General features: G+C 45.5%; 2 protein-coding genes across 2 annotated transcripts in view; one reads left to right on the forward strand and one right to left on the reverse strand.

The window, feature by feature from the left end:
• Nucleotides 1-14,062, reverse strand: part of CFAP47 (cilia and flagella associated protein 47) — a 508,792-nt gene that overhangs the window by 291,012 nt on the left and 203,718 nt on the right. The window contains exon 38 of the mRNA XM_066577980.1: nt 6,779-6,891. Within this exon, the coding sequence (XP_066434077.1) occupies nt 6,779-6,891 (113 nt within the window). The remainder of the gene's footprint in view (nt 1-6,778; nt 6,892-14,062) is intronic.
• Nucleotides 1-14,062, forward strand: part of AMELX (amelogenin X-linked) — a 677,225-nt gene that overhangs the window by 283,159 nt on the left and 380,004 nt on the right. The gene's annotated exons all lie outside the window — the stretch shown is intronic.

Raw genomic sequence — 14,062 nt, forward strand, 5'->3', positions numbered from 1 at the left:
GGAGGAGGAGGAGGGGGATGTTTTTGAGGCAGTACGTGTCGTGTCCCCGTGTCCGTGGTTATATGCACTTTACCAGTAACCGCGTTGGTGGGATAGTGGTCGTGACTGTGGACCTATTAGCGCGGTTTTATTTAGTTTGTTTTCGGAATGTGGCCAGGATTAAGTGGGCCGTGGTGGGGGGCTTTCTTATTGTGTCGTTTAAGGTGAAATTCTTGGACTGCCGCCAGATGGACCACTGCGAAAGCATTTGCCAAGAATGTTTTCATTGTTGGAGGAGGAGGACGGGGATGTTTTTGAGGCAGTACGTGTCCTGTCCTCGTGTCCGTGGTTATATGCACCTTCCCAGTGACCGCGTCGCTGAAAAGTTGTCGCGCCTGGGTACTTAGTAGCGCGGCCTCGCCACCATCATGTCTTTGGGAAGCCTCCGTTTCCACAACCCTGTAACATAGCAGTAGCAGCAGTATAGTCAGACCCCAGTAACAGTTACGTAGAAGCAGTATGGGCAAAGCAGCAGATTCACATTTCCCTGGCAGCAGTGTAGGGAAAGCACAGCATTTGTAACATTTTAGTAGTAGCAGTATAGTCAGACCCCAGTAACAGTTACGTTGAAGCAGTATGGGCAAAGCAGCAGATTCACATTTCCTGGCAGCAGTGTAGGGAGAGCATAGTATTTGTAACATTTTAGTAGTAGCAGTATAGTCAGACCCCTGTAACAGGTACGTAGAAGCAGTATGGGCAAAGCAGCAGATTCACATTTCCCTGGCAGCAGTGTAGGGAGAGCATAGTATTTGTAACATTTCAGTAGTAGCAGTATAGTCAGACCCCAGTAACAGTTACGTAAAAGCAGTATGGGCAAAGCAGCAGATTCACATTTCCCTGGCAGCAGTGTAGGGAGAGCATAGTATTTATAACATTTTAGTAGTAGCAGTATAGTCAGACACCAGTAATAGGTACGTAGAAGCAGTATGGGCAAAGTAGCAGATTCACATTTCCCTGGCAGCAGTGTAGGGAGAGCATAGTATTTGTAACATTTCAGTAGTAGCAGTATAGTCAGACCCCAGTAACAGTTACGTAGAAGCAGTATGGGCAAAGCAGCAGATTCACATTTCCCTGGCAGCAGTGTAGGGAGAGCACAGCATTTGTAACATTTCAGTAGTAGCAGTATAGTCAGACCCCAGTAACAGTTACGTAGAAGCAGTATGGGCAAAGCAGCAGATAAACATTTCCCTGGCAGCAGTGTAGGGAGAGCAAAGTATTGGTAAGATTTCAGTAGTAGCAGTATAGACAGGCCCCAGTAACATTTACGTAGAAGCAGTATGGGCAGAGCCCACTATTAGTTACATTTCTGTTATAGCAGTATAGACATGCCCCAGTAACATTTCCGTTGAAGCATTATGGGCAGAGCCCAGTATTAGTAAAATTACAGTAGTAACAGTATACACCCACCAAGGTAACATTTCAGGAGCAGAAGTATCGGCAGACCGAAGTAACATTTCTGTTGCTGAAATATAGTCAGACCCCTGTAGCATTACTGTGGCAGAAGTATAGGTAGGCAGAACAGAGTTACATTTCTGTAGCAAAAGTGTAGGCTAACCCCAGACACAGTGGTGTACCATGAGTGCAGGCGAAGCCCATAAAAATTACTTGGATTACATTGTAGGCGAGGGCCCGAAAAATTGGTTTACCGACAGTACAAATATACCTCAGAAAAATTGCCCATGCCCAACCCAGAGGGCAGGTGAAACCCATTAATCGCTTAGCGTACTGTGGCTTGATTTTTAACTAGGCCTGTAGGCAGCCCAGGGAAAATAAAAATTGGTTCAGGTAGAAGTTTCAATGCTTTAATGAGAATTGAAACAGATAAATATTATTTAGAAAAGTTATATGAGCCTTTTGGCCCACAGAAAAATTGCCCGTTCGCGGTGATTACGAGAGGTTTCAGGAGGAGGAGCCGGAGGAGGACGAATATCATACACAGATTGACAAAGGTCTTTAGGTAGCGCTGCTGTCCGCTGGTGGAGAAGAGAAGTCTGGGGAAATCCAGGCTTTGTTCATCTTTATGAGTGTAAGCCTGTCGGCACTGTCTGTTGACAGGCGGGTACGCTTGTCTGTGATGATTCCCCCAGCTGCACTAAACACCCTCTCTGACAAGACGCTAGCCGCAGGGCAAGCCAACACCTCCAGGGCATACAGTGCGAGTTCGGGCCAAGTGTCCAGCTTTGACACCCAGTAGTTGTACGGAGCAGAGGCGTCACGGAGGACGGTGGTACGATCGGCTACGTACTCCCTCACCATACAGTGCTCCCTCCGACTCAGCCTGGACTGGGGAGGTGTGACAGTCTTGCTGGGGAGCCATAAAGCTGGCAAAGGCCTTGGAGAGTGTTCCCCTGCCTGCGCTGAACATGCTGCCTGATCTCCGCGCCTCCCCTTCTACTTGGCCCTCGGAACTGCGCCTTCTGCCACTAGCGCTGTCAGATGGAAAGTTTATCATCAGTTTGTCCACCAGGGCCCTGTGGTATTGCATCACTTTCAAACCCCTTTCCTCTTCGTGAATGAGAGTGGAAAGGTTATCCTTATACCATGGGTCAAGCAGTGTGTACACCCAGTAATCCGTAGTGGCCAGAATGCGTGTAACGCGAGGGTCACGAGAAAGGCAAGCTAACATAAAGTCAGCCATGTGTGCCAGGGTACCTGTATGCAACATATGGCTGTCCTCACTAGGAAGATCACTTTGAGTATCATCCTCTTCCTCCTCAGGCCATACACGCTGAAAGGATGACAGGCAAGCAGCATGGGTACCCTCTGCAGTGGGCCCAGCTGTCTCTTCCTCCTCAGGCTCCTCCCCCTCCTCCTCCTCCTCCACGCACTGAGATATAGACATAAGGGTGCTCTGATTATCCAGCGACATACTGTCTTCCCCCGCCTCCGCCCGCAAAGCATCAGCCTTTATGCTTTGCAGGGAACTTCTCAACAGGCATAGCAGGGGAATGGTGACGCTAATGATTGCAGCATCGCCGCTCACCATCAGGGTGGACTCCTCAAAGTTTCCAAGGACCTGGCAGATATCTGCCATCCAGACCCACTCCTCTGTAAAGAATTGAGGAGGCTGACTCCCACTTCGCCGCCCATGTTGGAGTTGGTATTCCACTATAGCTCTACGCTGCTCATACAGCCGGGACAACATGTGAAGCGTAGAGTTCCACAAGTGTGGGTAGCCTTTCAGAAACCGCTGAGCCACCAAATTAAAGACGTGGGCCAGGCATGGCACGTGCGTGATGCTGCCGAGCTGCAGAGCCGCCACCAGGTTGCGGCCGTTGTCACACACGACCATGCCCAGTTAGAGGCTCAGTGGCGAAAGCCAGCGGTCGGTCTGCTCTGTCAGATCGTGCAACAGTTCGTGGGCCGTGTGCCTCTTCTCTCCTAAGCTGAGTAGTTTCAGCATGGCCTGCTGACGCTTGCCCACCGCTGTGCTGCCGCGCCATGCGACACCGACTGCTGGCGACGTGCTGCTGCTGACAAGTCTTGATTGCGAAGTAGAGGTTGCGTTGGAGGAGGAGGAGGAGGAAGGTTTAGTGGAGGTGGCATACACCACCGCAGATAACAGCACCGATCTGGGGCCCGCAATTCTGGGGGTGGGTAGTACATGAGCGGTCCCAGGCTCTGACTCGTTTCCAGCCTCCACTAAATTCACCCAATGTGAATAGGGAGATATAGTGGCCCTGCCCGCCTGTGCTTGTCCACGTGTCCGTTGTTAAGTTGACCTTGCCAGTAACCGAGTTGGTGAGGGCACGTACAATGTTGCGTGAGACGTGGTCGTGCAGGGCTGGGACGGCACATCGTGAAAATAGTGGCAAATGGGGGCAGAGTAGCGCGGGGCTGCCGCCGCCATCATGTTTTTGAACACCTCAGTTTCCACCAGCCTGTAGGGGAGCATCTCCAGGCTGATCAATTTGGCTATGTGGACATTTAAAGCTTGAGCATGCGGGTGCGTGGCGGCGTATTTGCGCGTTTGCTCCAACGATTCTCTTAGCGACAGCTTGACGCTGCGCTGAGAGACATTGCTGGATGGGGCCGAGGACAGTGGAGGTGAGAGTGTGGGTCAAGGCCAGGAGACGGTAGTGCCTGTGTCGTGAGAGGTGGGTTGGATCTCAGTGGCAGGTTGGGGCCCAGGGGGAGAGGCAGTGGCGCAAGCTGGAGGCGGTGAACGGCCTTCGTCCCACCTTGTGGGGTGCTTGGCCATCATATGCCTGCGCATGCTGGTGGTGGTGAGGCTGGTGGTGGTGGCTCCCCGGCTGATCTTGGCGCAACAAAGGTTGCACACCACTGTTCGTCGGTCGTCCGTCGTCTCAGTGAAAAACTGCCACACCTTAGAGCACCTTGGCCTCTGCACGGTGGCTTGGTGCGAGGGGGTGCTTTGGGAAACAGCTGGTGCATTATTCGCTCTGGTCCTGCCTCTACCCCTGGCCACCCCACTGCCTCTTCCAACATGTCCTGCGGCTGCAATTGCCTCCCCCTCTGAAGACCTGTCCTCAGTTGGCTTATCACACCAGGTGGGGTCAGTCACCTCATCGTCCAGCGGCTCTTCCTCCGAATCCTCTGTGCGCTCCTCCCTCGGACTTACTGTCCTTACTACTACCTCACTGATAGACAACTGTGTCTCATCGTCATCGTCCTCCTCACCCACTGAAAGCTCTTGAGACAGTTGCCGGAAGTCCCCAGCCTCATCCCCCGGACCCTGGGAACTTTCCAAAGGTTGGGCATCGGTCACGACAAACTCCTCCAGTGGGAGAGGAACCATTGCTGCCCAATCTGGGCAGGGGCCCGAGAACAGTTCCTGAGAGTCTGCCTGCTCCTCAGAATGTGTCATTTTCATGGAGTGAGGAGGCTGGGAGGAAGGAGGAGCAGCAGCCAGAGGATTCAGAGTTGCAGCAGTGGACGGCGTAGAAGACTGGGTGGTCGATAGATTGCTGGATGCACTTTCTGCCATCCACGACAAGACCTGCTCACACTGCTCATTTTTTAATAAAGGTCTACGACGTGGACCCAAAAACTGTGATATGAAGCTGGGGACCCCAGAAACTATCCTCTCTCCTACTCCCGCAGCAGCCGACTGCGATTCACCTGGACCAGGAACTCGTCCTATGCCCACACCCTCACTTGGGACTCCGCGTCCTCGACCGCGACCGCGTCCACGTCCTCTACCCCTACCCTTACCCCTCAGCATGCTGGATTAAGAATCAAGCAGAGACAGAGCGGTGTTAAAATGTTTGTGAATTAAGAAAATTTGTGGTTTCTTGGCGTACACTTAGAGGCAGACTGAGCTGACGCAACACAAAGTGCGGACAGAAAAATATTTAAATGAAGGCTGCACTTAGGCCTTGCTGTGCACTATGCAGTTTGGATGGACGTGAAGTCCCACAGGCCATGCAGGCAAATGCACTGGGTCACTGGTAGCTGTAAAAAGGATTTCTTTTTTAAATCTCCTGTTTTTTCTAGGCAATGCAGGCTGAGGCTATGCAGTGTGTATTGCACTTTCAATGTATGGGCGCCTGACACACCGTGCAATTGTCAGACAAGACAGCACGCGTATAACACAGAGCGGCATAGAAAATTTGTGGTTTCTTGGCGTACATTTAGAGGCAGACTGAGCTGACGCAACGCAAAGTGCAGACAGAAAAATATTTAAATGAAGGCTGCACGCAGGCTCTGCTGTGCAATACTGAGGTACTACATCTCCCAGCAACCACGGAGTTAAATGCACACGGTCACAGGTTGCCCTAAGAAGAACCGTTGGGGTTCTTGTAGACAGAATTCTACACTACCACTGTCCCTGCCTGACCAATACTGCCCCTATACTCAAGTACAGCCTGCAGCCTGAGAACGCTATAGCCTGCAAGCCCGATATACATTAAAAAAAAAAAATGTGCAAAACTGCTCACAGCAGCCACAACAGTAATGCACTAGGTGAGCTGTGGCCCTAAGAAGGACCGCTGTGGTTCTTAAAGATGCTAACACTGTCCCTATAGCAGCAGCAGCAGCAGCACTTTCCCTGATCTCTCTTAGCGTGTGTCTGTGGCGAACCGCGGCCGGGGCTGATTTAAATACTCGGGTCACTTGATCTCGCCAGCCACTCACTGCAGGGGGGTGGGATAGGGCTGGAACGTCACACGAGGAAGTTGTAATGCCTTCCCTGTGTTTCTATTGGCCAGAAAAGGGCGCAAATTTCTCAGGGAAGGAAATGTAATTGAGTCGAGTGCCGCGTGGTGCTCGTCTCGAGTAACGAGCGTCTCGAACACCCTAATACTCGAACGAGTATCAAGCTCGGAAGAGTGCGCTCGCTCATCTCTAATCAAGATGTGTGCTAAGAACCTCAAATTTATAAATATAGCAGTAAAGCAATTTAGTATTCACATATTTGCTTTTGGCATGTTTTTTGGCATTTCTAGTGTGCTTTTACTTGCTGTCTAATATCAAGGCATCCAAGCAGTGCCAGTCAAACAATGCTAATTGTGTTCAAGCTGGAGAAACTTCAGCAAATATAGAAATGCTGAATCCCACTGATTAGGTTTTCTATAAACTAAAATAGATGGAAAAAGCTAACAGAGCCAATTAATGTATGTACAGTATTTACCATATATAAATTATGTAAACATCTGGATTTCCCCTGGCAAAAAAAGGCATCCTTATTATTCATAATTAATATGTAGCATTTGTATATTCCATATTCAGGCTGTCTGAGCTGTCACTTTTAATGAACACAATGATAAAGGTTACTTACTTAGGGGCAATCGTTATTGTGTTTCCTTTAGGCAATGAGAAATCAGCTGACTCTCGACCTACAACTGTAGCCTGGTACACTAGTGGCTTGTTGCTTGGATTTTTCAGACGGACCTATTTGAGCAACATAAAATTACAAAGGTCAGACTATTGATCAGCAGTTGTGTATAGGTACAGTACTGACAGATTGTGATTGAATGCCAGCAATACAGAACATTGCTTGACTGTGGCCGTGTCAGCTCGGTTCACAGAGAAAAAAATTAACTTGCTTAACTTTTATTAAGAATGTATAAAAATCGGCTTTATGTAAATAACAATATCTCATGTACTATATTATTACGCTTCTTAAAAACCAAGTAGAATCTCACTGCATCAATCAAAAGAAAGAATTGCAAGGCTGCACGCAATATGAAATAATAGATCCCAAGTGTATACTTATTATATGGAATACATGGAAAAGTGGATTTTTTTTCATTATGTAGTGCCAAAAATTATACATATACATATAAACATGTACAGTACTGTTCAAGTCTTAGGCAGGTGTGCAAAAAATGTTGCAAAGCAAGAATGTTTTCGAGTGTTAAGGTGCTTTTAAATGGAATGATTATCGTTCAACAAATCATTCAAATAAGCGAAAGTGAACAATAATCATTCGCTCTAAATGCGAGACAACGACTGAATGGTGAATGATAACGTGTACTTTTCATTCATTATTCATTTTAGGCTAGTTTTACACAGGTGAGGGCGATATTGGGCCATGATTCACGGCCCGATATCGCACTTTCCACCATGTGAAAGCCCTGTGAATGTGAGGCCTTTTCATGTGAAAACAGCCTTGCATCACTACGGGGAATCCCTTTATCTCAATCCGACGATGAAAGGATTCCCCCAACTACTGCTGGAGGGATTCCCCCAGCCACGGGTGAAGGGATTCCCCCGGCCGTAGCTGAAGGGATTCTCTCAGCTGCGTCTGAAACGATTCCCCCAGCCGGGTCTGAAGTGATCCCACCAGCCGTGGCTGGGCAATATCGCGAGAAGATAGAACATGCTGCAATGTGTTTGCTGCATCACATCACAGTGCTATGTGGGAAAACATCACTCGTGTTTGACTCCATTCAAGTGAGTGGGGTTCATAATTGTGCAGGATTTGTGCATCATGCAACCCACAAATCTTGCATGATTTTCTTAGCTATGTTAAACTGGCGCTATGAAAGCATAAAAATCATCGTTGACTCGTTTACTTATCATTCAGTTGCTCATTTAGCCCCTCTCATTCGCTTATACAGCGAATTTGGAAGACTGAACGATTCTGAATGATTCTCATTTGAACAACCCAACGGTGTATCTGCTTGTCTAAATAGGTAGTACCAGGGCTCATTTTAGTAACTTAAAATAATGCAAAATGGCTGAACGAAAGAAAAATCTAAATCAATATATGGTGTGGCTGCCTTTTGCCTTCAAAACAGCATAAATTTTTCTAAGTACACTTGCGCACAGTTTTTGAAGGAACTCGGCAGGGAGGTTGTTCCAGACATCTTTAAGAACTAACCACAGATCTTCGGTGGATGCAGGCTTACTTAGGCACCATGCTTCACTGTTGTCGGCAGACACTCATTATTGTACTGCTCTCCAGCCCTTCAGAGAACAAACTGCCTTCTGCTACAGGCAAATATTTCAAATTTTGACGTATCAGTGCAGAGAACCTGCTGCCATTTTATGCACCCCAGTTCCTATGTTTCCATGCAGAGTTGAGTCGCTTGGCCTTTTTTCTACATGGAAGGTATGGCTTTTGGGCTGCAATTCCTATATGAAGACTACTTCTGGACAAACTTCTCTGATCAGTAGATGGGTGTTCCTGGGTCCCACTGCTTTCTGACAATTCTGATGGCACAGCTGGACATATTTTCTGATTTTGAAGAGAAATAAGCATCCAACCATTGTGCTTATGGTTCTTAATAAAGATGAGCGAACACCAAAATGTTCGGGTTCGCGTTATTCGAAACGAACTTCCCGCGATGTTCGGGTGTTCGTTTCGAATAACGAACCCCATTGAAGTCAATGGGCGACCGGAACATTTTTGTATTTCGCCGATGCTCGCTAAGGTTTTCATGTGTGAAAATCTGGGCAATTCAAGAAAATGATGGGAACGACACAGCAAGTTCTCCTCTGCCACAGCTGTAACAGCTGTGGCAGAGAAGAACGATGTTAGCCCATTGAATTCAATGGAGCCGTCAATACAGCCGACTCCACTGAATGCAATGGGCTGCCGGCGATCGCGGGATGAATTGTCGGAAAGGGGTTAAATATATAAGCCCTTTCCTGCAATTCATCCAGAAATGTGTAAAAATAAAAAATATATATATCCTCACCTGGTGCCGGCAGACGGAGTTCAGCGCCGCAGGCTGCAGTTCTCCTTAACTGCTCTGAACAGCTGTGAGTAGTATTCAGCAGCTGGGGATTTAAAATCCCCGCCTGCTGAATAAGATGCCTCTGATTGGTCACAGCCTGACCAATCAGAGGCCAGCCCTCACTCACACCCATTCATGAATTCATGAATGGGTGAGTGAGGGCTGCCTCTGATTGGCTCACATTTCTGGATGAATTGCAGGAAAGGGCTTATATATTTAACCCCTTTCCGACAATTCATCCCGCGATCGCCGGCAGCCCATTGCATTCAGTGGAGTCGGCTGTATTGCCGGTTCCATTGAATTCAATGGGCAAACATCGTTCTTCTCTGTCACAGCTGTTACAGCTGTGGCAGAGAAGAAGGATTTGTCTTCTATATGTTCTCAATGGGGTTGGCGCTGCTGCCGCCGGCCCCATTGAGCGCATATAGAAAAGATTTCTCAGGGAAGAAAGTTAAAGTAACCCGAACATCCGAACATCGTGTGGTGTTCGTTACGAATAACGAACATCCCGAACACCCTAATATTCGCCCGAGCATCAAGCTCGGACGAGTACGTTCGCTCATCTCTAGTTCTTAACATTGGCATTTTTTGTGCTTTTTCAAATGAGCTTGAACAGCACATCTTGAACCCCCAGTCTACTTTGCCCGAGAGAACCCTTGCTGATGCAGTTTAACTACCTTGTGTCTTGTGCCTGTGCTCAGTCTTGCCATGACCTGTGACATGAAACTGTCTTCTACAACCTCACCTTTGTAGCAGAGGTTGGCTATTCCTCCTACACAGCCTCCTACACAGCTGTTTCAGTAAATGACTGTATTGCAACCTACATATGAAAATTGTTACTTGTTTGGTATAGTTGGTTAATACCTGACTATAATCCTAGACAAAACATGTTTTTGTACAAGTATACCCAGAAGAATTGATGTTGTTCTGAAGGCAAAGGGCGGTCACACCAATTGTTGATCTGATTTAGACTTCTCTTTTGTTCCTTCCCTTTACATTTTGTTAATTGACAAAAATTGTTTTTCACAGTATGATATATACACACACAAGGGTTATCAAGCCTTTGATAATTGATGGCTTCTCCTCAGGATGGGCTATGTGTATCAGATTGGTAGGAGTCCGCCGCCCTTGAACTCTCTCCGATCGACTGATTGAAGGGACAATGGTGCTTATATAATCTGTATATTTACATGGGAGTACAATCTTGTTTGTACTCAGAACACTGTGGTGGCCATTCTGAGTACTACAGTGTTGTTCCTTTTTTTTAATGGGATAAACTTCAATGAATACAAACAGGATTGTTGATGTTTGAAAGCTGCCATTTTGAACGACAATACTATAAGTGTAGATGATAAATCACTGACTACAATTATTGGAGATAAATGTGTTCCTTTTGCTTAAACATGTTATCTATAAAGACGACTTTGAATTAAAACAACATGGTGATTACAGCTAACAAACACTGTAAAGGCCCATTTACACAGCCCGATGATCGCTCAAAGATTGCTCAAACGACAGTTTGAGTGACAGCTTTGAGAGATCATTTTGCATAAACTATTAAGTAGCTACTCAGCTACTTAAGAGAAATTAAGTGTGCAAATGAAGCCTTAGCTGACAGCAGTTAATAGCCCCAGGGCTCTTATTAGCTTTCAGTCCTTTTGTGCTCCAGCAGGAAACAATGCTATCAGCACTCCCTGCGGAGAACTGCTGATAAGGCTGAACAATGATTTTTAGGTTGGACTGAATTTAACAATCAGCTAGCAGTGCACAAAAAGTGCACAATGGCCGCACGTTTAGACGCAACAATTATCACTCAAACAATCTCCTTCTTAGCGATTTTTGAGCGATCATCACTCCATGTAAATGGGCCTTAACCGTAGTCCGAGAATGGCTGCCTAACTGGCTTGATAGCTAGAACATTCTAAGGTTATCTGGTTTAGAAAACCCAATTTGCATGTCCTCCAGAGTATAGTTGATTGTGAGAATTGCAATCCCTTACTGTAATTAGCTACTACTGACAACTGGGGGGTTATTTAGCAATCATGGAAAATGGTAAAAATGCTTCAAACTTATGAGAATGGTGTACATGACATACATTTGGCACAACTCTGTAGGCATATTATACACATTATGGAAGAGATTCACTGAGCTCCAGTGCTCTGGCAGTAGTTGCACCAAAAAAAGTGTAGCTCATGACGTGCACTAAAATACATTTGTTATAATGTGGTTTCTGTTCTTATTTGCTTGATTTTTTTGTTTCTTCATAGTGTGAAAGGCTGCTACATGGAGTTTGGAAATAATTGACTGATAACTAAAAATACCAATAGTGGTCTGTGAGAGCTGACTGAAAGAAATGAGGGCGCTTACAAAATGAATATGTCATGTCTGGAAATTGGAAATCTTGACCCTATGAATGGCACTCTATCTAATTTTCCAAGTCAGCCAGGTATCAAGTGAACAGCAAGTCAAAGCAGTGAGAAAAATCTGTATTGTATGTGGTCAACAGTTAAATTACTGTACTTGATCCCAAACGGCAACTTCAATGGGTGCCTCTGCATGAGTTCCTTACAGGTTCTGCTTTTGTTGTTTATTAACCTTTTCATGACCGAGGGTCGTTGATGCTGCTATTCCAGGACACATTTTGAAATTCTGGTATGCACCGCTATAAATGATGATATCTTTGAAACTGCATTGCATAGAAACAATTTTTACTTATTAAATTTATTACCGTATATACTCGAGTATAAGCCGAGTTTTTCAGCACAAAAAAATGTGCTGAAAAAGCCCCTCTCGGCTTATACTCAAGTGAGGTGTTTAAAAAAAACAAAACGCAATACTCACCTCTCAGCCGACGTCGCTCTCTTCCCGAAGCGATGCTCTCCCCAGCGGTGCGGCCAGCTGCTGCTGTTTTCTCCCCACTGTCATCTCCCTGGCTTGTTTGATTCCCCCACCGTCAGTGCTGTGATTGGATCAAGCGCCGGCCAATCACAGCTGGCACTCGATAAACTAATCACAGCCATTCAGTGACATCACTGAATGGCTGTGATTGGTTTATCGAGCGCCGGCTGTGATTGGCCGGCGCTCGATCCAGTCACAGCGCTGGCTCCTTCTCCTGCCGCACAGCCATGGAGTAGTGTGTGGTCTTCTTCTCCTTCTGCTGTCGGGAGTCCCCATTCCCCGCTGAGCGCTGCTGCCAGTCCTTCTCTTCTCCCCGCCGGACAGTCTCCTGGTGAGTGGCTCTGCATCCCCGGAGCTCCCACTGTGCCCGAAGGAGGGAAGATTCATCCTGCTGTATGTAAGTAGTCTGTCCATATGGGGGGAATATGGCTGTATATATGTCTGTATACTAAATATGTGTGTATTAATGTCTGTTTATATGTGTGTATATGTCTGTATAATACACTGTACAGTCTATATGGTATGTATCTGTATATGTATAGTGTGTGTGTATATATATATATATATATATATATATACACATATACACACACACACATATATATATATATATATATATATATATATATATATATATATATATATATATATATATATATATATATATATACACACACACACACACACCGTATATACTGGAGTATAGCTAGGCTTACTCGAGTCAATACGTTTTACCAGTTTTTTGTGGTAAAACGTATTGACTCGGCTTATACTCGGGTCGGCTAATACTCGAGTATATACGGTACTTAAATTTATTTATGTTTTTTTTATGTAGTACTACTTCAGAAAATACAATATTTAAAAAAAAAACAAAAAACGCTTTGTGTTGCCATCTTTGACCAACAAAAGTACTTTCTTTTTCCCATTGATACAGCTGTGTAAGCGCTCTTTTTTAGCGAGATGATCTATAGTATATATTAGTGCCATTTTAAGGTACATATGACTTTTTGATCACTTCTTATTCAATTTTTTTTGGAGTGGAGGTAACCAAAAACGCGGAGTTCTGGAATCTTTTTTTTTACATCTTACATCTTTTTTTATGCAATGATTTAGAAAAGGCGGAGGATTAAACTTCTAATATTTTTTTATTCTTTGTAATAATTAAAGAAGTCTTTATTTTACTTATTTTTACTTTTCTTAAGTCCCCATAACAAACTTGAACTTGTGATCTATTGATTGCTTAAACAGTATACTTCAGTACTATGATATTGCATTATACTGTATTTTTACATTTAGATGCAATTGTCATGACTGTTATCTATGATCACAGCTGTTTGTGGGCAGGTGACGGCTGTCAAAGACAGCCAACATCAACTGTGTATGGAGCAGGCTCCGCTTCTGAGTCTGCTTCATACACATCATATACCATCGACGTTTATATATGTCTTAACTGCATGGGGTATAGGCATTTAGTATGCATATAGCCGTATGGCAGTCAGGAAGGTGTTAGTCACTATATTTGCTTTTCTTACAGTGCATAGTGCTCAATATAAAAATACATATAATAAGGAAGTGAACCTTTTGATAGGGATCCTTTAGGGATGAAGTCACAGTTAGGGCTCCCACACACTTGCGTTTGCGTTTTTTGTTAACGCAATTGTTAATGGGACTTTCTAATGTTAAAAACGCAACGCAATGCACCAAAAACGCAAGTTGCATTGCGTTGCGCTTTTAACATTAGAAAGTCCCATTGACAATCGCGTTAACAAAAAACGCAAGTGTGTGGGAGCCCTTAGAGTATGCTACAATCACAAGCTTAGCTGACTACTGATGAAAAATCTGTAAAAGGGCAATCATCTACCAAGTGCTATCTATAAAACTGGGGTCCTCTTAGGTGGCAGAGGAACCTTTGTGCCCCCTGAGGCACCTGGGACTCAGTGAGATTGCAAACTCTACATCCCATATAGCTATTTCCCTGG

Source organism: Eleutherodactylus coqui, chromosome 1, assembly GCF_035609145.1.
Source record: "Eleutherodactylus coqui strain aEleCoq1 chromosome 1, aEleCoq1.hap1, whole genome shotgun sequence".
Classification (NCBI taxonomy): domain Eukaryota; kingdom Metazoa; phylum Chordata; class Amphibia; order Anura; family Eleutherodactylidae; genus Eleutherodactylus; species Eleutherodactylus coqui.